We start from the raw sequence: 23,054 nt of genomic DNA on the forward strand, positions 1-23,054 counted from the left end.
GAGAGAGGAGAGGGCGCGCCGGAGGGGGAGGAGAGAGGAGAGGGCGTGCCGGAGGGGGAGGAGAGAGGAGAGAGCGTGCCGGAGGGGGAGGAGAGAGGAGAGGGGTGTTAGGAGAGAGGAGAGGGAGAGGGTGGGAGAGAGGAGAGAGGAGAGGAAGAGGGAGAGGGTGGGGAGAGGAGAGGAGGGGGGAAGAGGGAGGAGGGGTGATATTGTGAGGGGAAAGAGAAAAAAGTGAAAACGATGGAAAAGCTAAGACAGAAATGAAGAAAATACAACTCCCTACTCGTTTTTTGCTCAGGTTTGAATTCTGACCTAATGTTCAGATGTTTACCAGCAGTAAAATAAAACTGACCAATCCATGAACAATTTAGCAGATCGCCAGTAGTTGTGGGCCAATGAGAAGGCTTGTTCCATATTTATTGTGGGATGCATTGTGGAGGCTCGGTTCAGGATGTCAGTTTAGCTGAAAGTTGGACCACCTCACAGTCAGGGGCCAAGATAACATACAGACCAATCATCTTTGAATCCCTATCTTAACAATATGTCTCTCAAATCTGATTCTAAACCCAGCTTCCCAAGCCCCATCCAATCAGATGAAAATGGCTGGGACCAATTGCGTCTTCACCACAGGTCAGGGGATTTCATGGTCCAGTGAGATATTGAGCACGGCGCGTGACCAGGAACTCGCAAGGAGGAATGAGAGAGGCCAAATCCAGTTGCGTCAACCGAGCAACTGGATCAGCACCTGTACAAACTGAACCAAATGTCCGCCCACACATCATTGGAGCATGACCCATACGAAATCCAGGCACTCAAAAAGAAAAAAATAATTTTATAATCTATAAAACAGGAACCCGCCAGCTTCTACCCAGGCCTTTCCCTCCCCTCCCTCACCCACAGTCTTAAACGGGAGATACTTTGCCACTGCCTGCGTCAGATGGGTTTCGACTGCATGGCCACCAGCTTCTTCACTTCGTCTATGGAGTCGGTGGAGCTGGGCGGACCTGTTTGCCGCCGGTTCTGCTTTCTCATCTTCAGCAAGAAGTAGATCAGAATGGTAAGCACCGCGGCAATACAGATGGCTAGGACCACGGCTATGGCAATGTTAGCTAGAGAGAGAGAGAGAGAGAGAGAGGGAGTGAGAGAGAGGCTTCACACCACATCCTTCCAACCCATCCCACCAGCACTCCCTCCCTAATCCCTCCCCATCACTCCCTCCCTAATCTCTCCCCATCACTCCCTCCCTAATCCCTCCCCATCACTCCCTCCCTAATCCCTCCCCATCACTCCCTCCCTAATCCCTCCCCATCACTCCCTCCCTAATCCCTCCCCATCACTCCCTCCCTAATCCCTCCCCATCACTCCCTCCCTAATCCCTCCCCATCACTCCCTCCCTAATCCCTCCCCATCACTCCCTCCCTAATCCCTCCCCATCACTCCCTCCCTAATCCCTCCCCATCACTCCCTCCCTAATCCCTCCCCATCACACCCTCCCTAATCCCTCCCCATCACTCCCTCCCTAATCCCTCCCCACCACTCCCTCCCTAATCCCTCCCCAATCTCTCCCCATCACTCCCTCCCTAATCCCTCCCCATCACTCCCTCCCTAATCCCTCCCCATCACTCCCTCCCTAATCCCTCCCCATCACTCCCTCCCTAATCCCTCCCTAATCCCTCCCCATCACTCCCTCCCTAATCCCTCCCCATCACTCCCTCCCTAATCCCTCCCCATCACTCCCTCCCTAATCCCTCCCCATCACTCCCTCCCTAATCCCTCCCCATCACTCCCTCCCTAATCCCTCCCCATCACTCCCTCCCTAATCCCTCCCCATCACTCCCTCCCTAATCCCTCCCCATCACTCCCTCCCTAATCCCTCCCCATCACTCCCTCCCTAATCCCTCCCCATCACTCCCTCCCTAATCCCTCCCCATCACTCCCTCCCTAATCCCTCCCCATCACTCCCTCCCTAATCCCTCCCCATCACTCCCTCCCTAATCCCTCCCCATCACTCCCTCCCTAATCCCTCCCCATCACTCCCTCCCTAATCCCTCCCCATCACTCCCTCCCTAATCCCTCCCCATCACTCCCTCCCTAATCCCTCCCCATCATTCTCACCCTTAATCCCTCGCCATCCTCCCTCTTCATTAATCGTGATTCCTCCCTCTTCATTAATCGTGATCCTAATCCCTCCTTGCTGTCCCCGCCCTTAATCCCTCCCAGTCGTGGAACACTTACCGTTTGAAGAACCTCCTTGCTTTTGCTTTTCGAACAGGCTTCGGGGAAATACGTCCTTTTCTAAAAACAGAAGAAAGGAATGAAGTGAGGTAGGGTTGCCAACTGTGATTGACTGTATTCCTGGAGGTTTCACCACATGACTTGCCCCCATGCTCCAGCCATTCATCTCCCAACACATCCACCCTTCCTACGCACTCCCGACATCAATTTGAAAGCAAAAAGACTCATTTACCCAACGGGATGATGCTTGACTGTAAGCCCAACAGCCTTTTTACCAGATGTAAAAATATTGAAAATGGGAAAAGAGAAATGTTCAAAGAAAACAACAGAACAAACAATTCTTTTCAACGTCCAGGTGATTTTTCTCCAGGGTTGCACACAGCAGTGTCCTGAAGATGGATCTTCAATTCCTGGAGACTCCAGGCCACTCCTGGAGGGTTGGCAACACTAAAGTGAGGTCAGAATACCCACTCCCCACCTCCCCCCCAACCCAGGTCGATGCAGCATGAAGTATGAGACCCAAACCTTGTTTGATATGCGCCGTCCTCCACATTTACTGGTACAAACAGGACACAGGGGTCATAGTTCTAACAGCCGAGGCAAATGGGACATCAGAGCTGACCCTGATCTCCACACAGTCAGCGCTTTCCCGCAGGGTCACTGGATTGTAGGTGGGAATGGAAACCTCTGTGTTGGTAGCCTCTCTGGCTAAGTTCTGGCAATTCAAAATGGTTGGGGATTTGGTCATCGTAGCCCCCAATACAACTGATAGGGGTGTCAACTGCATTAATTACCATTCCCTTTTTCCCCTGAGAAGGTGGTGATTGGCCTTCTTTCATGAACCACTGGTACTGGGTTCAATAGAACTGAGCATCTTGCTAGCCATTTCAGAGGGCCGTTAACTATGTTGGTGTGTTTGGAATCACATATAGGCTAGGATAGGCAAGGACAGCAGGTTTTCTTCCCCAAAAGCCATTATTAAACCAATTGTGTTTTTGCAACAATCTAATGCTCTTACAGCTCCTTCCTTCTCGATTTCTTTTGAAAAATAAAATCAAATTCTCAAACTGCCATGGTTGGATTTGAACTTCCTGTTCTCTAGATTATTAAACTCTGGATTACTAATCCAGTAACAGAACCACTACAATAGCAAATGAAGCCTCACTACCTCTCACCATTGAACGCTGTGATTGTACATTCTGGGCCTAGGGAGTAAGCCATTCAGCTCCCCCAGCCCCTTCAGCTTGAGGGGCTGAATGGCCTTATTCCTGTTCTATTTGGCCTATTTAAAATAACTTGCTAGACTCAAGAGCCTCAGGTGAACTAGAAAAGAACAAACTTGCATTTATGTAGCACCTTTCACAACCTCTGAGCATCCGAATGTGCTTTACTGCCAATGAAATACTTTTGAAGTGTAATCACTGTTGTAATGTTGGAAATGCAGCAGCCAATTTGCACACAGCAGGCTCCCACAAACAGCAATGAAGTAACAATAACATCTGTTTGTGATGCTGGTTGAGGGAATAAACATTGTCCAGGATATGAAGGGGTGGGATCTCTCAGGCTGTTCCTTGAATAGTGCCATAGGGCCCCTAAGAGGGCAGACAGGGCCTCAATTTAATGTTTCATTCAAAAAGTCACCTCCTCTGACAGTACAGCACTCCCTCAGTACTGCACTGAATTGTCAGTCTGGATTGTTTGCTATTGCTGAGCCACAGTTGACACCAGGAAGGCAACAGTGTGAAGAAATGTTGGGGTAGAGTTTGGAGCTCATATTGAGTGTACAATCGAAGCAACAAGGCCCAATTTCAGGGACCATCACCCTGTGATTAAGTTTCAGATGGAAAATGCTCAAGCAAAAATTGGGATCTTCTTTCAGGCATTTGGGGGTGACCACCTAAAGCAAGCCTTAGGCCAATGGAATATGCTAATGAGAGTGGACTGCCCTGGGGGGAGCAGCCATCGAGCCTACTGTGTTCAGGCTTTCCAGGTGTGGATGCAGCCGAATTCATAAACTTGATCTCATTTAAAACTCGGCTGCCTAACATGCACCCAGCCCCGTTCCCCTATCAACCCTGTGCTCCCAAACCTTACATTGGCTCCCAGTTAAACAATGCCACCATTTTAAAATTCCCATCCTTGCATCCAAATCCCTCCAAGGCCACACCATGCATCCCCACCAACCCCTCATCTCTGTAACCCCACCCCAGCCCTACCAGCACCTGGGATATCTGTCCTCCTATCCATCCCCCTTCAGTCACTCTACCATTGGTGGTTGTGCCTTCAGTTGCCGAGTCCCTTTGCTCGGAAATTCCCTCTCTCTACTTCGCTTTCCTGCTTTAGGACACTCCTTAAAGTCTACCCATTTGACCAAACTTTTGGACTCCTGCCATAATATTTCCTTAAGTGGTTCAGTGTCAGATTATGTTTGATAATGCTTCTGTGAAGCAGCTTGGAACTTTTTGCTACATTAAAAGGTGCTATATAAGTGCAAGTTGTTGTTGTAGTCAATAGCTCTCCCCACCACCACCCCCGACAGAAAAAGCAACATTATTTTTAATTTTAAATTGATGTGGAGCAGTGTGCCACACAGCTCCCTCCCTCCACTTTCTCGCCAGTTACCCAAGGACCACGAGGCAAGCTGCCCAGGACTTTATTTCTCCCCGATATGATCGCGCAACCTCTGGAGGTGCGACTGCATCCAAATGATTGAAACGAGGCCCGAGGCCCAAATTCCAGCCAGCTTCAGGCTTTCAGGGCAGGGGTGTATACTGCCTGACCCCATTATCATTGGTTTTAAATAATGGGAGTGAATGGGAAGGGGTTTGACCCATTGGGGTTCTATTGAATGGGAGTGAATGGGAAGGGGTTTGACCCATTGGGGTTCTATTGAATGGGAGTGAATGGGAAGGGGTTTGACCCATTGGGATTCTATTGAATGGGAGTGAATGGAAAATAGTTCATTGGGTTCTGGTCGCAGGGACATTGTTGTTGGGGGTGTGGGAGGGGGGTGGGGGTGGGGTGCTGCACATAGCGAACAATTAAGCACTGCAACTTACAAAGGACAGCAGATGATGTGGTCCTACCTGTCACTCCTCTGCAGGCTTGCATACATGTGTCCTCCTTTTCAAAGCGGTTCCCGTTGCCGTCACAACCTCCGTATGTGAAGCGCTCACAAGACCTGGTGTAGGGATTGTAGTAGAAGCGGCTGAAGTCGGCCCGGCAGCGGCCAGTAACAGGCGGGAATGTACAGCGAGCTGGGAAAGGGAGACAGCGACAACATGGATTAACTCTCCGAAACATTGATCACAGCTCTGCCACCACTGATTGTTCAGAGAAACCATATGCTTAGAATACAAATGAGAGAGAAAGGGGGGAGCACCTCATTCAATCACAGACACAGATGGATAGAGGGCCGCGTGCGAGGAGGCTGTATGGACATGCAGGAGAGGACTCGCGACAGAAACATGACTTGGATTGGTTGGGCTGATTGGCCTGTTTCTGTGTTGCATGTTCTATAGGGTTGCCAACTTTGATTAAACGTATTCCTGGATTTGCCCCCATGCTCCAGCCATTAGTCGGCCAACACATCCATCCTTGTGACACACTGCCTTCCTACACCAATTGGAAAGCAAAAAGACTCATTACCCAATTGGATGATGCTTGACTGTCAGCCAAACAGCCTTTTTCCCCCCCCATTTTCAATATTTTTATAGCTGGTAAAAAGAAATGTTCAAAGAAAAATGACTAAAAAGAATCTTTCTTAAATGTCCCGATGATTTTTCTCCAGGGTTGCACACAGCAGTGTACTGGAGATTCATCTTCAATTTCTGGAGAGCCCAGGAAAATCCTGGAGGGTTGGCAACCCCAATGATCTATGTAATTCCATGTATCAACTCATTTACAGTAACATATCTTCTCTCGCCATGTCCGCCCCCCCCCCCCAAAAATATTCTACTGGGTTCACTCTTCAACTGGACACAGTTCAAAAATTCCTCTGGCAAATGTGGCATTTCATTGAAATTATAGTCATACCATTGGATGGGAGAACAGGCTCAGGAGATCTTCATATGCTGTCAGTCGAGTTGGATACCCAATCAGCAACAGGTGGCTGAATTTTAGTGGCCCTCTGGGGAGGGGCTGGTTGCTGGTTTGTCGGGGGTGGGGGGGTAGTGTCGTAAGATGGCGAGGGAAGGCAGGGGATTGGAGTACTGGTTCTCTTCCTGTTTGGAGAAGGCGGAGGGTGACTCTCCCACCTAGAGGTCAATTGAATCAATTAAGGGCCTCTTCCCACTGGCAGCTTACCAGTGGCAGGTCAGCCCTCTGTCACATGGGAAGATTGCCAGTTAAACCCCAGCAGCTTCCCAGTGGGCCCAAGGCAGGGGCCCAACTATTTGGGCACTCTTTGGCCCAGTGGCAATTGTCTACCCTCATCAACCCACCCACTAGCCCTCTCCAACTGCCACCTTGGCTGCGTCCCAGCAACTCCAGACCCCGCTCAACAGGTTGGGCAGCCTAGCATCCTGATCTTCCCAGGTGCAATCCCAGCAGTGGCCACTGCTCGAGGTGGCACTGCTGAGCTGCTGAACCTGTGATTGGCCGGCAGCTCCTGGGTGGGGGGGGGCAGGTGGCCATCCATTAAAGGGACAGTCGCCCCTGGCTTTCCAGCCTGTCGTCAGGCCACCCACCGCAACATCAAAATTTGGCCCATGGAGCCTCATATCTACCCCACCAGGTCCCCCATTGAAAAGTTTACCTTTCTCCTTGGGGATGTCGATGCCCAGCAGTTTGTTGAATCGGTCACTTACTGAAAAACACAAGTCAGAGGAGAGTTGGTTACATTAAACTCCTTTCAACCTCTCCCCACAGCACCAAGCATGAAGAAACAGCAGGGGGAACAGGGAGTCAGGCCTACAGGGTAACCCAAAGCTGATCCCACTTACAGCAGATTAACAGAGGCAGGAAGTCAAGAATATAGACACTGGGTCTTCACTTCCAGGACCGGGTCCAAATCTAACCCAAGCTAATGGGTAAATATCTCCACTCTCCAGAGTGCGTCTTTCAGATGAAGTACACAGGCTGTCAGTTCCTCGTTGAAGCCTGCCGCCATATTTTTGGCACCTATTGCATGCGCGCCAACCACGTTTGATGGGATTGTCAGCGCAACATCCAATATTTGTAGATAATGGAGTCAGCAGCACTGCTTTCCCTCCAGATCCCACTCCCTCACCACCTGACAGCAGCCTCCCATCCCCCTTCTCCTCTTGTTTCTGTGTGGTTGGTGGGGGGAAGCATGGGAGTGGGGGGTGGATTCTGACAAGACAGGAATTGCCACCTGAAGTGTGCAGCGGCGTTCAAACAGCTGAAGCAGCGTCAGCTGGTGGGAGTTAGGGGTGACAGATCAGGAGCTGGGGGCCACTGCTGGCTGGGAGCGGGGTGGGGTGGGTAGGAATCAAGGCGGCAGCTCCTTATTCAAACATCACTGTGGAACTACTGTGACCACGTGCACTGCAGCGCTCGAGAAGGCAGCTCAGCACCAACTTGTCAGGGCTGCGAGGGATGGGCGATAGATGCTGGCCTTGCTCGCCCTCAGTTCGAGAATGAACTAAACAAAAAACAAAAGGAACTAGTGGAAAGCGAGCATGTGAATGGACAGAGGTGGTGTGGTAGGCTGGAGGATGTGGGCATGAAATAGGAATTAAGTGGTTGCAGGGAGGGGTGGTGGGAGGAGGAGGAGGAGGAGGAAGAGTCCAGGCAAGAACTGCAAAGGGTAAAGAAGGAACTGAGAAAAAGGAGATTGAGGGAAGGCGAGAGAGGTGGTGCTGAGGCAATAAACAGAATACAGAATGAGAGTAGGACACAGAGCCTCGATTTGTTGATTTAGTTAGGTTAAATAAGGCAGGAGGAGGGCGGTATAGAATAAGCACCTGCTTGGACAAGTTGGACCGAGTGGGCCTATTTCTGGGCTGTGGACCTTATGTAATCCAATTGTTTAATTAATTCCATGTATTTTGCTTCTGTTACTCGATCTGGAAATTATTTCACAGGTCAGTCATCTCGTCAGAAGAGGGCTTTGCCAGTGTAGTTCGTCAAATAACCTTTTGCCAGTTTGAATCTGTGCACCACCCCAAACTCAGACAACTCTTTTCCAGGCTGCAAGGGCCAAGTTTCTCCAGTCGAACTCATACCTCCTGACACTGAGCAGTCAGCCTTGTGACAGGGCCTTCAGGATTTCAATTCCCTCTTGTTTCTTGGCAACCAGAACTTCAGGGTGGGGCCAGACCAGAGGACTATGAAGTTTGATCATCATCTCCCCGGACTTATATTTAACAGCTTCACTTATGTCAACAGCCAATTAGCTTTGTTGATAGCTGCTTTGTGTTGATTGCCTGAATATCAAATCAACTGAGTATTCCACCTATTTCAGGTCGTCCTTCAGTTATTTAGTTCCCAAGAGTACCGCATCAATTATTGTTCCCACTTCAGTGCTGTACTTTATGTTCACATAGTCAGTTGTGGCTCCCGGGGAGCACGGAGTCAGATCACGGTTTCAAGTTCCACTCCAGAGACCAGAGTACAAAACCTAGGCCGACACTCCCAGTGTAGCACAGAGAATGTTGCACAGTCAGAGCTGTTGTCTTTTGGATGAGATTTTAAAGTGTCTGCTCTCTCAGGTGGATGTTAAAGATCCCATGGCTCTCTTTGGTTAAATATCAAGCTCGGGGACCGTGGCTCTGGTTGTCTATAGATTTTGAGTTGCGGGTAGCCCACAAACAACAGCTGGTGTAAATCCCGCAGGTGGGTTTCGTCTTGGTCTGTCCATTCAAGGGGGTGGCCCCCACCCATGGTCATTCAGTCAGGAACTTTCCGGAGACTTGAGACAGAAATTGCAGCCATCTTAGCAGTCTCGCTAGTGTCCATTTTTAAATGAAAGAAAGTTCCAGAAAATTATACCCTGAATGCCGCCCATGCTTAAACTTACGGATAAGACCTGCCTTTACTGGGCACGGCACTATTTTGCTTGCTCTACTGTAATGCTTTTTCCTAAAGTCTCTCTTTAGGCGTTCCATCACCTCTGAGTGTGTTTTTGCCTCTTATCCCTGCAAGGGTCTTTCTTTTTCGCTTTTTACACGAGGGATGTTAAGACTTTTATGCTGATCAGAAACAAAAGTGGAAGCAGAATCTTTTGACTCATTGATAGCTTTTGAAAATGGCCACGGATAAAGAGTCAACAAAGAATACACGAGAAAGGCTAGGGAAGTGGGAATAAGTGGGCAGCTCTTACAAAGAGCCGGCAGAGGCATGATGGGTTGAATGGCCTCCTTTAGTGCTGTGAGATTCTATGAACTGGAAAAAGAGCACGGAAATAGCAAGTAGATAGGTCTTTCAAAGAGCTGGCACTGACATGATGGGTTGAGTGGCCTCCATCTGTGCTGTGGACGCTCTCCGATTCTCTACCCTTGTATAAAAAAGGAGCAGGGTCATGCGAGAGAAGGCAGGTTACTCCCCATCCTTGCCCGCACATGCATGGGCGGGTGGAGGACGGTACTCACTCTGTTGGCAGCTGGCCTCATCCGACGAATCACTGCAATGGGGAGTTTCATCACACTCCAGGTTGCTATCAATGCAACAGTTATCCGCACACTTGAACTGGTGTTCTGTGCATTCCCCTGTGCAGTCTGTGGGGGGAGTGAACAAGCAAGAGTGAGAGTGAGCAAGACAGTGTGACAGCGAATGTCAAGGATTCCAGTACTTGCTCAGTCACTACAAACCAGCAGAGAGGCCTCAAATATAGTGAGCCTGTGCCTGTCTAGATACTGGATCTCCAATGGAAAGTCAATTGTTCTCTCTCTCTCCCTGCTTTGACTGGACTCATTCTTTTATGTGTCGTACTAGTCCTAAATTTACCTTTAATCAGCTTGAATTTGTATCTCCTTATTCACCTCTTGCAACTTAATTTGAAACAATACCATTTCCATACTGTATACTACCTTACAGACCGCTACAAGATTACTTCTCAGGCACTTCTTATCCAGGCCGTAACAGCCTACATTTCTCCAGTCTTCCCTAATAACCCAGACTTTTGAGGCAAGGGATCAGCAGGAGACTTTTGTTTTTGAAATGTCTCCAATCCTTAAAATGGTCCCTTGTGCGTCAGTGGGGAGAACTAGCCAAAATACTCATGGTGCAGTCTGACCAGAGCAGCTCTGATCGTGACTTCCTGTTGGTGTGGGCTTTGCAGACTATATAACACAGAGCAGGATAGAGTTGACAGCACTGAAACAGGCCATTTGGCCCAGCTGGTCTCTGCCACTGTTTATGCTCCACTCAAGCCTCCTCTCATCCCTTTCATCTAACCCTATCCCCATATCCTTCTGTTCCTCTCTCCTCCAAGCTTCCCTTTAAATGCATCTACACTATTCGCCTCAACTACTTCCTGTGGTAGTGGGTTCAATATGCTCACCGTTCCCTGGGTATAAACGTTCTACTAATAAACACGATAATGAATTTAGGAATGGATGATCCCTCATTTGTTCTGCCCTGCAAGCGGAAACATCTTCTCTATGCCAACCTTACCAAACCACTAATTAAAGACCTTAATTAGGCCACTCTTCAGTCTTATCTCTTGCAAAGAAAAAAGCCCCAGCCTGATCAGTCCTTCCCTGAATGGAAAATCCCTCAGTTTTGGTTTCAACCTCATAAATCTTTTTTTTTACACCTTCTCCAGCGTCTGGTTTTTTAAAAAAATGAGACCAGAAGTTTGTACAGTACTCCCAAGTGTGATTTAACCAAGGTTATAAACATAACTTCTGCTTTTCATAACAATCCTCTAGAAAGTAACCCTAGTTTTTGATTTCCTTTTTAGAAAATTGCCTTAATAACTTGTGTCATGACTTTGATCAGACTTGTTGAACGTCAAGTTAACCAAGATTCTTTCAACTTAATTCTCCGCTTCTGTCAACACCAATCGATGGTGTGCGTTACCTACAATTTTCCCTTCCTAGCTGTAAAATTTTGCAGCGGTCTGAATGGAATTTAACCTGTCAGTATACCAGCCCCTTCAACATTTTAATCAACTCACCCTGTGCTAAGTCCTGAGCTACCTTCTACCATTCCACTGCTTTAGTATTTGCAAATTTGAGCATTTTGCATTGAGCTTCTGAATCCTGATCACTTCTGTAAATCGGAACATAGGGAATAGGAGCAGGAGTAGGCCATTCAGCCCCTTGAGTCTGCTCTGCCATTCAACTAGATCCTGGCTAATCTTCCACCTCAAAGCTATTTACCTGTGCTATCCCCATATCCCTTGATATCTTTAATATCTAGAAATCTATCAATCTCTGTCTTGAACATACTCAGTGACTGAGCCTCCACCGCCCTCTGGGGTAGAGAATTCCAAAGATTCGCCACCCGCTGAGTGAAGAAATTTCTCTTTATCTCAGTCCTAAATGACCTACGCCTTATTCAAGCTATGGTTATCCCAGCACTGAGCCCTGGGTTACTCCACTCTGTACTCATCTGACACCTCACTGTGGAGTGACTCCTCTAATAAGGAATTGTTTTGCACCCTTCAACCATGTTTTCATCCATTCTCACAGCTTCCCCGAGCCCTCAACGCTTCAGCCATACTGCTTTTCCCCAATGTGCCTTGGATGTCACCTCCTTAAAGGACTTTCCACAATGCATGTGGGCCATCATTATCTCAACAATCATTAGCGAGGTTGGTCAGAGGAACCTCTCCTCCTGAATCCACAGTGATTATAATTTACGGGATTATTACAATACAGATCAACCTCCTGCTACAAGTTCCATTATTTTACACGGAATGGAGGTAAATCTACTGAATTTGTAGAAACACGTTTATCGGCAGAATCTCATCTCCAACTGATGGCCGTACTTACCAGCAGCCGCGGGGGAACAATCACCCGTCCCCTCCCCCCACCCATCGAGGGCTACTCTCTGTCCAACTGCAGCGAAAGCAGCCAGGCCAGAGATCAGATCATCCAACAACAACTTGCATTTATAAAGTGCCGTTATTGTAGGAAAACGTCCAAAGGTGCTCGACAAGAGCAATCCCAACCAAAACATTTCTGACACTTGAGCCACAAAAGGAGCTATCAGGACTATAGCCAAAAGCTCGGCCGAGGAGGCGGGTTTTGTGGAGCTTTGTAAAGGAGGAGAGACGGGGTAACAGTGCTGGTGGTAACGGTGCGAGATTTGAGTTGATGAGCTTACCCTCTGTTACTAGTAGCAGTGGTGGTTTCAGGGAGATACAGGCTAGCTAATGTGGGATCTTTCACATTGAGATAGAATAGGAAGCAGCAGTTTAAAGGTTATCTAGTCAGTCTGTGGCTTGGTACGTATTGTTTTACTCTGTTAAATGGGGAAGTACTTCCAACAGAAGTGCTCGTTTCTCTATTCCTCCACGCCTGCCCGGTCACAATTCCTTTCCTTCCAGGTGTCAGTCTTGCCGCAGCATTCTCACTTCTGAGTCAGAAGGTTGAGAGTTTGAGCCACATTCCAGAGTCTTGAATGCAAGCTCTCAGCTGACACTCGCAGTGCAGCACTGAGGGAGTGCCGAACTGTCAGAGGTGGCGTCTTTTTTAACCTGAGGCCCAGACTTATCTACCTAACGCTTTTCACAGAAGAGCTGGGCAATGTATAAATGCAAGTTCTTTCCTTACAGTGTGGGGAATGGGTGAGGGCATCATTTACATGGAAGTGGGGTACTCACGCGGTAAGTTTGATCTGCCTGAAGACTTGGTGTCACCTGGAAGAGATGAAAAAAGGCAGTTAGTTCCCTCTTTATAGAAAAGGTTCTCCTTCACCTGCGATTGGGATGTTGTCAAAAGTGGTACAACCTCCTTCATAAACCCTCAGCATGTTGCCGGGGGACTGTGACTAGATGTATCCTTGGCCTTAAGTCTGTGGTGCAGTTGCAACTTCAGTCCCATGAGCTGGCTACACTACCTGGGAGTTAGCCTAGCCTCATGGGCATCAAGAGTTTTGGAAGGGTCCTTACGGCAGAACAGTACTGGTTACTCCTCACTGCACTAGCACCAAGTGATCTCCAGTCAGGTCACTTCTCAAGTCCTCTGGGCACTTCCAGGTTGACACATGAGGTAACTCATGCCAGAACTGAACGCTGACACAGTGTATCCAAGACGCAACATTAGTGGCATTCCGTTTGCCATGTCTTGAAACACAAATCATCTTAAAGAGCAGTGGTCACTATCGCAACTCCTCAATATTGAATACTTTGGAAGTCAGGCATAAGAGTCCCATCGCCTTCTGTTGACTTCAACTAATGTTTCTCATTCCCCATTTGCCTCTACATCTCTCCTGAATTCTGTGCCTTGTTGCAGGGGTATCTTTCCACATGCACAGGCAGGCCACTCCTCTACTTCACCCCAACTAGCAGACCTCCACACATGACAGTGAGCCTTGGGAGGCTATTCAACTGTGGGGGTGTCACAGCTGGCCCCCTACCCCACCCACCCACCCCATCCCCTCCCCAAACACTTCCTCATCTAACATTCTTCCCAGTAAGGGTTACAAAAGCAGGAAGGACTGGCTGATATTTCCCCTCCCAACCCCCTTTCTGGGACGAATCACAGGACTCCCTCGAGTCAGCTCGCTGAAACAGCAGCGGTCAGAAATGCAGTCTGGGGCCAGTCTGTGTGGGGCAAGGTACAGCCCCCACACCACGCAACACAATAGCCTCAGGCGGAGGAGGGGAGGGGTGACATGTAGAGATCCCCCAACTCCTGGGTACAATCGTGTTCCAAATTTACCCCACAGAACATGCAAAACCTCCCAGGTGACCTGCGAGCCACAGGATACTGCAACGTGATTCGCTCGCCCTTCCACTAGGCCACTGACCTTTGACCCTGCTGCACGCCTGCATGCATTCCTTCTCATCCACATAGTTGTTCTTGTTGCCCTTGCAGCCACCATAGATGAAGGACTCGCAGATCCCCTTGTCGGCTGCATAACGCCAGCGGTGGAAGGACCCGCGGCAAGGTCCCACCTTTTGATCTGCTTTGCAGTATTCTAGAAGGATGGAGAAACAGAGGTCAAAACTGACAGGCGAACGAGAGTGGGGAATTAGCTAGACAGGCCAGCACAAAAACAGGCCATTCAGCCCAATTAATCAATACCTGTATTTATGCTCCACATAAGCCTCCACCCATCCGAATTCATCTAACACCATCCACATATCCTTCTATCCCTTTCTCACTCATGTTTATCTAGCCTCTCCTAAGTATGTCTATACCATTCACATCAACTACCTCATGAGGTAGTGGGTTCCATCTCTCTCTAGACGAATCAGTTTCTCTTGAATTAATTGGATTTATTAGTGACTGTCTTCGGATTACATAGGATATGAGGCACAGAAACAGGCCATTCGGCCCAGCCAGTCCATGCTGTTGTTTACACTCCACTCGAGCGTCCTCCAATCTTTTCTCGTCTAAAACGACTATTGTAACTCTCGATTCTCTTTTCCCTCAAATGCTTGTCTAGTCCTCTTAAAATACATCTAATACTATTCACTTCAACCACTCCCTGTGGTAGTGAGTTCCACATTCTCATCACTCTTTGGGTAAAAAGTTTCTTCTGAATTCCCTATCAGATTTCTTGGTGACTATCTTATATTGAGGGCCTCTAGTTATGCACTTCCCCACAAGAGGAAACATTCTTGCTGTATCCACTCTTTCAAAACCTTTTAGAATTTCAAAGGCCTCTATTAAGTCACCCCTTCAGCCTTCTTTTTTCAAGGGAAATGAGACCCAGCCTGTCAATCCTCTCCTGATATGTACACCCACACATTTCTGGTATTATCCTTGTAAATCTTCTCTGCACCCCCTCCAGTGCTTCCATGTCCTTTTTATAATATGGCGAACAAAACTGCATACAGTACTCTGTGTGGCCTAACCAAGGCTTAATACCAATTTAGCACAACTTCCCTACTCTTCAATTCTATCTGTCAAGAAATGAAGCCTTGTGCTTGGTTTGCCTTTTTTATGGCTTTGCTAACCTGTGGCGCAACTTTTAGTCATTGGCATATTTGTACTCTTATACTTGGTTGTGATCTCCCCAGAAAGTGAAAATATCTTCTCCACACCTATCTTATCAAACCCCTTCACAAATTTTAAAGGCCTCTGTAAGGTCACCTGTTAACTTCTCTTATCCAGTGAAAAGAACCCCAGCCTGCTGTCCTTTCCTGATGCATATAAGATTTTTGTTCTGCTCTCGTTCTTGTGAATCATTTTTGCATGTTAACAGCGGCTGTATATCCTCTTCATAACATGGAGACCAGATCTGTGCCCTGTAATCCTAGTGTGATCCAACCAAGGCTTTATACAAGTTTAATGTAACTTCTTTGCTTCTTCATTACGACAAGGACTGTTTGGAAGGACGGAATAAATTCCCTCTCGGCCAGAACTCGCTCGAGATGGAAAACACACTCACCGTCTGATTGTTCGGGCGAGAGGACAGTGACAGTCATGTTGTCTGTGGTCTTCTGACCAGCTGTGTCTGTAACGGTCAGCTTAAAGACGTAACTTCCCACTTGCAAGTTCGACACAACCCGCTCATCCTGATTTTTTGTTTCCTGAGGAGAGAGCAGAGAGAACTGAGCCAACACCTTATACACAACCACATTCCTCAGGAAACAACAAATCGCTTTTTTAAAATTATTCTTTCATGGGGATGTGGACATCGCTGGCAAGGCCAGCATTTTTTGCCCAGCCCTAATTGCCCTTGAACTGAGTGGCTTGCCAGGCCATTTCAGAGGGCAGTTAAGAGTCAGCCACATTACTGTGGGTCTGGAGTCACATGTAGGCCAGACCAGGTAAAGATGGCAGATTTCCTTCCCTAAAGGACATTAGTGAACCAGATGGGTTTTTTTTTAATGACAATTGATGATAGTTTCATGGTCACCATTACCAAGGCTAGCTTTGCTCTCAATTGAAGCTAAGTTCCACCAGCTGTCACGGTAGGATTTGAACCCGTGTTTCCAGAGCATTAGCCTCGGCCTCTGTATTACTAGTCCAGCAACATTACCACTACACCATTGTCTCCTCAATGGCAGATGTGCTTTTGGGAAAAAAACAAACTCTATTTAATGTAGGGGATGATGATTCCTTTAAGAACTAGGTTTCTAATGGTCGCTTGGTACTACAGAACTTGAGTATTGCTGAAAAAAGAAACATGCTGTCAGAGTTTTTTAAACTTGCACTCATCAGGACAGATTCACAAGAACATCAAATCTCAAAGGGAGCAACAGATTTGGTACTCTTGCAAATCTGTCTGATAAGTACAAGACTAAAAGCTCCAACAGCATGCCTCTTATGTTCAACTGGGCTTCTCTAAAAGATGATTTCCTGTAAAATAAACAACAAGCATAGGGTAAACAAGAGGTTTATTGCAGGGAAAATCTTTTTCAAGAGGTTTAGTTTAGAGCAAGCTGGCGGCAGGAAACATCGCTTCCAGCAGAATTTAGCTGAAATTCTTTGTGCTGCCTTAAAGGGTTTTAAACCTTTGGTAACTGAAGGACTCTATTAACAGCGAGTTCAACTTCTAGGATAGCCACGCTGAGGGGAGGGGGAGTGGGGGGTTGAAGAGAGAGGGAGGGGGGAGAAGAAGGGAGAGGGGAGAAGAAGGGAGAGGGAGAGGGAGGCAGAGCCTATATGCAAGACTCCAGAGTTAAAGCACATTAGAATCAGGAGCCTTCGGACCCAAGGTGGCTACACTTAAGACCCTACTGACGTCTGTGTTCAACTAAGAGTCCACGACTGTGAGGCAGCTGGAGGGGATTTGAAGAGAAAAGCTTTTCGGATGTAAATGAAAGGCCCAAGAGAGCTTGACCCTTATAGGAATCTTTACAACAGTACCCAGACCAAGAAGTTAATCTTCCAATTTCTGTTAGGTATGTGACTGGAGGTTTTTTGGGGAGTAAGTCAAATGGGTGTGGAAGGAAATTTGAGTTAAGAAGTTTGGTTTGGAATGTAAGTAACTGTGTTCACTGTGCTTTGAATATCTTTAACATAGCTGACTAATTAAGAGAGTAAAGTTATTAGTATTATTATTTATGGTTATTATGAAGCTATTATCGATTGTTGTAAAAACCTCAGTTCATTAATGTAGTTTAGGGAAGGAAATCTGCCATCTTTGCTTGGTCTGTCCTAAGTATGCAGATGCAACCAATAATCTCAAAAACTTGCAGGCTGGCTGGTATTAATATTATGTTAATGATATTGTTAAGCTACGCAGGTGGAAGGGCATTGTTTAATTAAGTACTTTAAGCACACATAAATAGGGGACGTAGCCCACCAGGGGCTGTCACCCTCTCTGATTTATTGATTTTAGTTTAATTTATTGACTTTGTTTCTCTAAAATGAGTCTATAATTGGGGACCCCCCCCCAAAATAATATTTTAACTTAATTCGAAAGGGCTTCTTTAAAGTTCTTGGTTTTAATTACTGTGCCCCTTTAAGGGCTATCAACTTGTCTAGTTTGGTTTGCTTAATTGGTTAATTATTTATTTTTTCTGACATTATCAAGAGTATAAGTAGGGGACATCTGGGACACTGCGTGTGAGAGGGGAGCTATGAAACTAAACAATGTCAATAAACTCTCTCAGTAAAGAAAAGCTCCGTGTCTTGGTAAACAACTGGCTTGGATTCTATCAATAACTGGAGGAGGGGAGCCTCTCCCAGCATTTCCTCTCTTGATTACAATCCAGTGTACCAGCTTTTAGAAAGTGAATGCACACTCACATTAGGTGTAGACAGTGTTAAGCCACGTTGGCCACTGTGGTCTAATGGCCACTATGGTCTCATCTTTAGGGATACCTTTTCCCATGATGGAATCATGAGCGCGCATTGGCCAAATGTTTAACCATTAATTTTATGTGCATAAGGTGTAAAAAAAAAAAGAACTTGCATTTATATAGCGCCTTTCATGAACTCAGGACATCTTAAAACACTTCACTACCAATGAAGTACTCTTGTAGTGTAGTCACTGTTCTAATGTAGGAAATGTGGCAGCAATCTGCACACAGCAAGATCCCACTAGGCACATGGCAATGATCTGTTTGTAGTGATGCTGGCTGAGCGATAAACATTGGCCAAGACACTGGAGACAACACCTCAGCTCTTCTCAAAGCTCCTTTGTGTCCACCTGGACCTCAGTTTAACATTCCCTCCGAAAGACAGCACAGCCTATCGCCTCAGTACTACATTGGCCACCAGCCAGGATTGTGTGCTCACGTCATTACAGTGGGACTTAAACCCACAATCTTCTGACTTAGAGACATGCGTGCTACTCACCGAGCCATGGCTGATACACATCGCCAGGTCAGAAATCACCACATGCAGCAGAAAACACTCAACTTTCATTGCCTGCCCAAGCAAAACATTTACCAAGCACTTTTCCTGTGAAGACACTGGCCCTTTAAGAACAGAAAGCCAAGAATAGAAAAGACCTTTCATTTGGAGTTGTGTTAAACACCCGCAGTTTATTATTTTTACCTATTTCTTTGTTTGGTGCTAACTCTGCCTCCCCAATTTTTCCACTTGGGGCACTGATAGTCCACAATGAAGTCCCAATGGCCCCAATATTTATGGTGAGCTGTGGAGCATGCAGGGGAACACCCAAAATGGCCAGAGATGGGGTGGTGCTGGCCTAAATTAACAGTGGGGCCTGATAATATTTTCTTCCATTTCTCAGCTGCCAGGTGGCAAAACTAGTAGCAGGTTGGCCTTGGCAATGGTCCCTACAAATCGGAAGGAGGGGTGGTAAGAGGTCAGGTTTGGTGGAGCAGGAGACTGATCTTGCCAAGTGGGGGAAATGAGTGGGAGCGATTGGGAGGCCTAAGGTTTCCTTGGGGAGGACAGGCATACCCCTCAACTCCTATATAATGTAAAAGCAAAATACTGCGGATGCTGGAAATCTGAAACAGGAAACAGAAAATGCTGGAAAAACTCAGCAAGTCTAACAGCGTCTGTGGAGGGAGAAACAGAGTTAACGTTTCGAGTCCGTATGGCTCTTCTTCAGAGCCATATACCTCCTGGTCCACAAGGAGCACTGGGAAAAAAAAAAGCATAATACATTCTGGAGCTGGCAGCATCTGTCTCCCTTTTTATTGTTGGGTTTCCTAAGCCCTGGGGAATCCAGCTAGGATTTAAATCAAGTTCCGGATTGCACTGTAGGAGATTGATTTGAATAAGTTCATGACGTCACCCGCTTCACCAAGGTGGGACACTGGAATGACGTGAAACCTGCTATCATTAAAAGCTGGGCATTCACATGTAGGTTGGGAACATGTCCCCCATTTACAAATGTTTAGGCCACCACGCCTCCTCCTGCCTGTCAGGAGGCATGGGGTTAATATCACGGCCGGTGTGCATTTTGAGGAAATGTTATACATTGTTGGGATTTAGTCAGACACTGCGAGGGACAAGGCAACATCCAACTCAAGTTACAGCACGCTGTCAGCTGTTTCACTCTGCACCAGTTGAACTGGCTGGTTTGGTTTCTCTTACATCAACAAAACACAAGAACCAAACTGCAAATCAAGACCAAAACCGCCCACCCCTCTCTCTCTCTCTCTCTCTCTCTCAGGAGCCATGAGACCCACCCAACACTTTCATCAAACAGCAAGGAAGGGGGGGTGGTGAAAGAAGGGGAAGCGGGCAGGGGTAGGGGAGAAAAGGGGAGACGGGCAGGGTGGGAAAGAGGGGAAGTGGGCAGTGGGGGAGGGAGGGGCCAGAGAGGGGGCTGGGAGTAAAGAGGAGGAAGTGGTAGTTCAGTGATGTGACCCAACCATGAGGCCTTTACAGGAAATATGCCAGGTCGTATCACATTACATTGTGGCATTGCCAGGGCAACAGTGGTGGTTCAAACTCAACATAAATGAATCACTAGAGATCAAAAGAGCAGAAATAATGGAGCATCTTGATCAACATGGCACCATCATCATTTCCATTCAGTAGGGGCTAGAGCAGCCTCCATTTTGCACAAAATGATTTCATTCAGAAGCTCATGATTCAACATCTGATTTTCGGTATAACATCTCCAGGAATTCCCACCGTGATTCCAGATGGAGCTAGGGTAGGGCTCAATACTAGGATTAGATTGTGGCCTGTAGCTCACTTTGAGGTAACCACTAATCTATACATAACAACTTATATTAATTGCCGGAAAAATAGAGACATGCTGAAGCTTTTGACTTGCACTCATCAGGACACTTTGCAAGAATACCAATATAACAGGAAAACAACAATTTACACTGTGTGTGAAGACAGTATTGATTGAGAAGCAAGTCAACTCTGATTGGTAGAGGCGTTGTCACAGAGAATGCACCAGTAATGGTGACTGACAGTTAACTGCCAAGCACTGTTTGAAATTTAAACCAGGCAGCTTGACCTAATTGGTGAAGGCATTGCCCTGAGCGAATGGCTGTCACTTATTTTGTTCAGCTAAAACAGGCGCCATGTGTGTGCATGTTCTTCCTGTCTGCAAATAACAGGGCCCCGTGTATTAATATATGTAGCTTTCTGTACACATTGCAAGCCCAACTGACAATCTTAAACTGGTTGTCAGCTTAGTTCTTAGCACAATGAGGATTATTTAGCAAATATTGTCCAAACGCAGAATCACATCTAATGTTTGATACTGTGTTTTGAGTTTTGCAACCTCGGGCTGGTTGGGTACAGCCTGTACCTTGCCAGTTGAGAACAATGGCAGGGACATGCTGTTTGATACAATCCGCCAGTCTTTGGGATGTCTGGCTGACATGCCTTGCATCACACTGGCACTGAAATTCATATATCACATTACTCATTTTGCAGAATGTCTTTCTGGCTTGACAGCAGCATCCTGTTAGTGACGAACACCTTGCCCTTCCAGGGTAATCTGAGGTAGGCTGGGCACTTTTCAGGACCGAAAGTGACAGGCTTAGGCCCATTCATGAGTCTGCGTGATCTATAGTGCAAAATGATCTAATCAGGGCAGCCATTATCCTGCAGGATGCCTTTGATGTGCTCTATTTCAGCATCAAGCTTACAGGGTGAGCAAATGGATGGGGCCCTATTTACAAGGCTGCCGATAAGACCAATCTTATAGTGCATGGAACTGTAGGAATCCCAACACATATATTGACCAGTGAAGGTATGCTTGCAGTAGACAGTGATAGTGAACCCCCAGCAGATTTCTCAACTAGTACATCAAGGGGAGTCCATTTGACTGCTCCATTTCAAAGGTGAATTTTAGCGCAGGATGGAGCCCATTAATTCATGTAAAGAAATTATCACATGCAGCTGCAGATTTTAATATAGCAAACGTATCATCCACATATTGGAAATATGCGAGGGGTAGGAGGTTAAGTGTCATTCCATTGAAGACACATTTCTCATGGGACCCAACAAAGATTGCGAGAGCTGGGCCTAGAGGGGATCCCATGGCAACACCATCTATTTGGGCAAACATGGTGTCATTAAAACTGAACTCAACTGCGCGAGTTGCTAAGATTATAAGTTCAGTGAATACTGATACACGCAATGGTGGCGGGTCTGGATCACCTTGATATAGTGCTACAGCACACATATTTATGGCTCCTTTAAGTAGAGCATTTGTGAATAGGCTAGCAATGTCAACGGAGCACATGGATACAGCATTGCCTCTCGATATGCAAGTTGTGTATGGCCTTCGCAAATGTGAAGGAATCCTTCACCATGTATGTGGAAAGCTTGGTCAAAACTGGTTGTAACAATACACCCAACCATCTGGCCAATTCATGTTATGCAGAACCAGTCATAGATAAGATAGGGTGTAAAGAGACATCACTTTTGTATGTTTTGGGCAGTCCATACATACATGGACATAGTGGACTGTGAGGGCAAACTCTGTCATATATATCATGTGGTAGCTCATCGCTCCTACACAAGTCCAGCAAGCGTTTCTTTTAGCTTACTTTCGAGCAAGGCTGTCTGGTCATGTTGAGCAGCAGATCCAATGGATACGAATTTGGACCAGCCATTAAGAATGGTGTGCATTTTATTGATATACTTACGCTTGTTAAGGATGACTATTCCTGTCCCTTTGTCAGGTTTACTGATCTATATGTCTGGGTTGGTCTTAAGGCCTCGCAATGCTGTAAGACATTCTCATTGTTAGTGAACGTCAGACAGGTTATTTGGAATCCTGCAATATGCATGCGCTAGATCAGCCAGGCATGCTTTCAAGGGTTCAGCATCTTCAGTGGACACTGGTTTGTGGTGGGATAGTTGGGAGTAGAGGAGTTCAAACTCAGCAATGACCTCTTCCTGTTTGATTTGGGATGAAGGCACACCAAAATTGAAACTTTGCACAAGAACAAACTCCTCGCTTTCTGAGAGTACATGGTCAAAGAGGTTTGTTATGTGTTTAATGGCATCGTTCATTGCGTTGCCAAACCGCTTAAGTGGGTTTATGGTGTGGACGTGTTTCAAATGGGTACTGTTTATGGTGTGGTCGTCTATTGAAGCAATATAGCAACATAAACGGATCAATTCAAAAAAATCAAAGAAATTTGTGCACCTCAGGGCAAGCGCAGTGTAGGGCACGGCGTAAATTAGTAACTCTGTTACCCATCTGTTCAATCTCATCTCACATAAACAATCACATGATCGTGGAACCACGTCTCACTTTAGCATTATCCATACATTTGGAAATGAAAGCTGGCACAACTTTGGGTTTAATACACACCTGGAGAAAGTTCATAGATAGCTTACCTGTTCTTAATTTACCTGTAAGTTGCAGTACGTTGTTGATAT

At 46.8% G+C, this 23,054-nt stretch overlaps 1 protein-coding gene across 1 annotated transcript in view; it reads right to left on the reverse strand.

Annotated features, from left to right (window-relative positions):
* Window positions 1–385: 385 nt before the first annotated feature.
* The window catches only part of LOC144693319 (kunitz-type protease inhibitor 1-like), a 56,071-nt gene continuing 33,402 nt past the window's right edge, over window positions 386–23,054 (reverse strand). The window contains exons 3-10 of the mRNA XM_078563112.1: window positions 15,709–15,850; window positions 14,119–14,289; window positions 12,971–13,006; window positions 9,789–9,914; window positions 6,992–7,042; window positions 5,322–5,492; window positions 2,236–2,295; window positions 386–1,109 (exon numbers count right to left, since the gene is read on the reverse strand). Coding sequence (XP_078419238.1) covers window positions 934–1,109; window positions 2,236–2,295; window positions 5,322–5,492; window positions 6,992–7,042; window positions 9,789–9,914; window positions 12,971–13,006; window positions 14,119–14,289; window positions 15,709–15,850 — 933 coding nt within the window. The 3' untranslated portion in view covers window positions 386–933. The remainder of the gene's footprint in view (window positions 1,110–2,235; window positions 2,296–5,321; window positions 5,493–6,991; window positions 7,043–9,788; window positions 9,915–12,970; window positions 13,007–14,118; window positions 14,290–15,708; window positions 15,851–23,054) is intronic.

Source organism: Cetorhinus maximus, chromosome 18 (genome assembly GCF_964194155.1).
Source record: "Cetorhinus maximus chromosome 18, sCetMax3.hap1.1, whole genome shotgun sequence".
Classification (NCBI taxonomy): Eukaryota; Metazoa; Chordata; class Chondrichthyes; order Lamniformes; family Cetorhinidae; genus Cetorhinus; species Cetorhinus maximus.